The sequence below is a fragment of the Cololabis saira genome, chromosome 6, assembly GCF_033807715.1.
Source record: "Cololabis saira isolate AMF1-May2022 chromosome 6, fColSai1.1, whole genome shotgun sequence".
Lineage (NCBI taxonomy): Eukaryota > Metazoa > Chordata > Actinopteri > Beloniformes > Belonidae > Cololabis > Cololabis saira.
The window spans coordinates 8,449,921-8,452,314 of NC_084592.1; the positions used below are offsets into that span (position 1 = coordinate 8,449,921).

At 42.6% G+C, this 2,394-nt stretch overlaps 1 protein-coding gene across 1 annotated transcript; it reads left to right on the forward strand.

Annotated features, from left to right (window-relative positions):
• Positions 1-240: 240 nt before the first annotated feature.
• On the forward strand, positions 241-1,203 carry LOC133445782 (gamma-crystallin M3-like). The gene is made up of 3 exons (XM_061723215.1): positions 241-384; positions 552-791; positions 882-1,203. The coding sequence occupies exons 1-3, from the start codon at positions 370-372 to the stop codon at positions 1,158-1,160; spliced, it is 534 nt and encodes a 177-aa protein (XP_061579199.1). The 5' UTR covers positions 241-369; the 3' UTR covers positions 1,161-1,203.
• Positions 1,204-2,394: the final 1,191 nt, after the last annotated feature.

The window sequence follows — 2,394 nt, forward strand, 5'->3', positions numbered from 1 at the left end:
ATAATAACATTTATTAATAAAATAATAATACTAATTCAAAGTTATTGGTTTTATTCCAAAACATTAGAGGTGACAAATTTGATCTACAGCGTCAAAGTAAGGTATGCTTGTGGAAAACACGCTATCATTCTGCAGCAGAGACAATACAAAGCAGGGCCTCCTCCCACAATTGCAACCACCGCAAATCACGATCCGTTAAAGGTCCCTTTGAACTGCACGGTACACGGGGGCCTCTGCTCCATATTGCTCTGTCAGCAATTTCAACAATGGGGGTCATGTATCCTTTAGTTACGAGGTCAGGTATAAAAGCAACGGGAGGACATCGAGGAAACCACAGTCGTACTGAGCCAAACAATTGTAACTGTAACCATGACTATGGGCAAGGTGTGTGCGGCTTCACATCTGCACTTAATACATTTTCACTTTGCTAAAATTTAATAATTTAATTTAATTTAATAATACATTTAATAATTGTGAATGTCATTCAATGCGGTATCTCTAAGGTTCAAGATTGACTTTTTCCTTGTTTCTTGCATATTTTGTCTTCTCAGATCATCTTCTACGAGGACAGGAACTTCCAGGGACGTTCCTATGAGTCCACCAATGACTGCTCTGACATGTCCTCCCACCTGAGCAGGTGCCAGTCCTGCAGGGTGGAGAGCGGCTGCTTCATGGTCTACGACCGCAACAACTACATGGGAAACCAGTTCTTCGTCAGGAGGGGAGAGTACTCTGACTACCAGCGTATGGGCATGAGTGATTGCATCAGGTCTTGCCGCAATATCCCCATGGTAGGAAAGCTTTTGTATTTGACAAAACACGGTATTAAAAAAAATGCAGAAAGATCACTGTGATTTACTTTCACCCATCTAATTTTGCAGCACAGAGGCCAGTTCAGGATGAAGATCTTCGAGAGGGAGAACTTCCAGGGACAGAGTCATGAGCTGATGGACGACTGCGACAACATGCAGGACCGCTACCGCATGAACGACTGCCAGTCCTGCAACGTGATGGACGGCCACTGGCTGATGTACGAGCAGCCCCAATTCAGAGGCAAGATGATGTACCTGAGGCCCGGAGAGTACAAGAGCTTCAGGGACATGGGCATGAGCGGCATGAGGTTCTCAAGCATGAGGCGCATCATGGATTCCTGCAATTAAAACGCAGCACTATTTTAAATAAATCTAATGATGCTAATTTAAATGGATTCCTCCGTTACTCAACACTGAATAATAGCAAAGTCACACAAAAAGGTATATCCTCAACTGCAAATATGCATAAAAGAAAGGTACATTCAGTAAATTTAACAACATGAAGAACTGTGTCAAATAAAATAATTAAGCTCTCAGGATAACCACACTGTACACCATCAGATGGCAGAATATCACTGTTTTTGAAATAATCAGTTAAGAAGCAAATGCTGCAGCTTATACTGGTTTATATACAGTGTTTTCAAACACAGGTAGTATCTTTATTTTAAAAGCACATAATACAAATTGTATCATGTGCTTGACATGAAGTAATAAAATGCTAATGGAAGAGAAAATACATTTCTCATGCATTAAATGAATCACATAACGTCAGATATTACTGATCAGTGTGCCGTCATTTTTCCCGGACAACCAACATGGCTGACAACAGAGAGATTCCCATCACACCAACTGCATAATATTTCAGTTCACTTCAGCTTAGTAATACTTTATTAATCCCTGAAGGGAAATTTCATGATAGATTGGATGTTAACTCAGGTAGACGTCTACTTCTATTACTACTACTACTACTGTCATTTAGCAGATGCTTTTTTCCAAAGCGACTTACATCTGAGAGAACAACACAAGCAATAAATCACATAGGATCGTCCAGCATGGATAAGTGCTGGTCAGACTTCTGTGAGTCCAGTTGGACACAGGTGCTGCCATGCTAGTGCTAGTCATTCCACCATCGGGGAACAATGGAGTAAAGAGTCTAGCTACTGATTTCACGACACGTTGTGGTGGAAGCACCAGGCGTCTTTCACTGGCTGAGCGGAGCTTTTGAGAGGGAGTGTAGTTCTGGATGAAGTAGTGAAGGTAGGCAGGAGCCGTTTGGGTAATTGGGTAAGCCAAAAGCAGAGCTTTGAGCTTGTTGCACTGCAACTGGAAGCCAGTGCAGGGTGATTAGCAGCGGAGTGACATGAGCTCTCTTGGGTTGGTTGAAGACCAGATGTGCTGCTGCATTCTGTCTCATCTTCAGAGGTTTAACTGAGCACGTAGGGAGGCCGACCAACAAGGAATTACAGCAGTCAATGCGTGACATGACCAGAGCCTGAACCAAGAGTTGTGTCATATGTTCTGCCAGATAGGGTCTGATTTTCCTAATGTTGTAAAGAGCGAATCTGCAAGACTGGGAAACAAA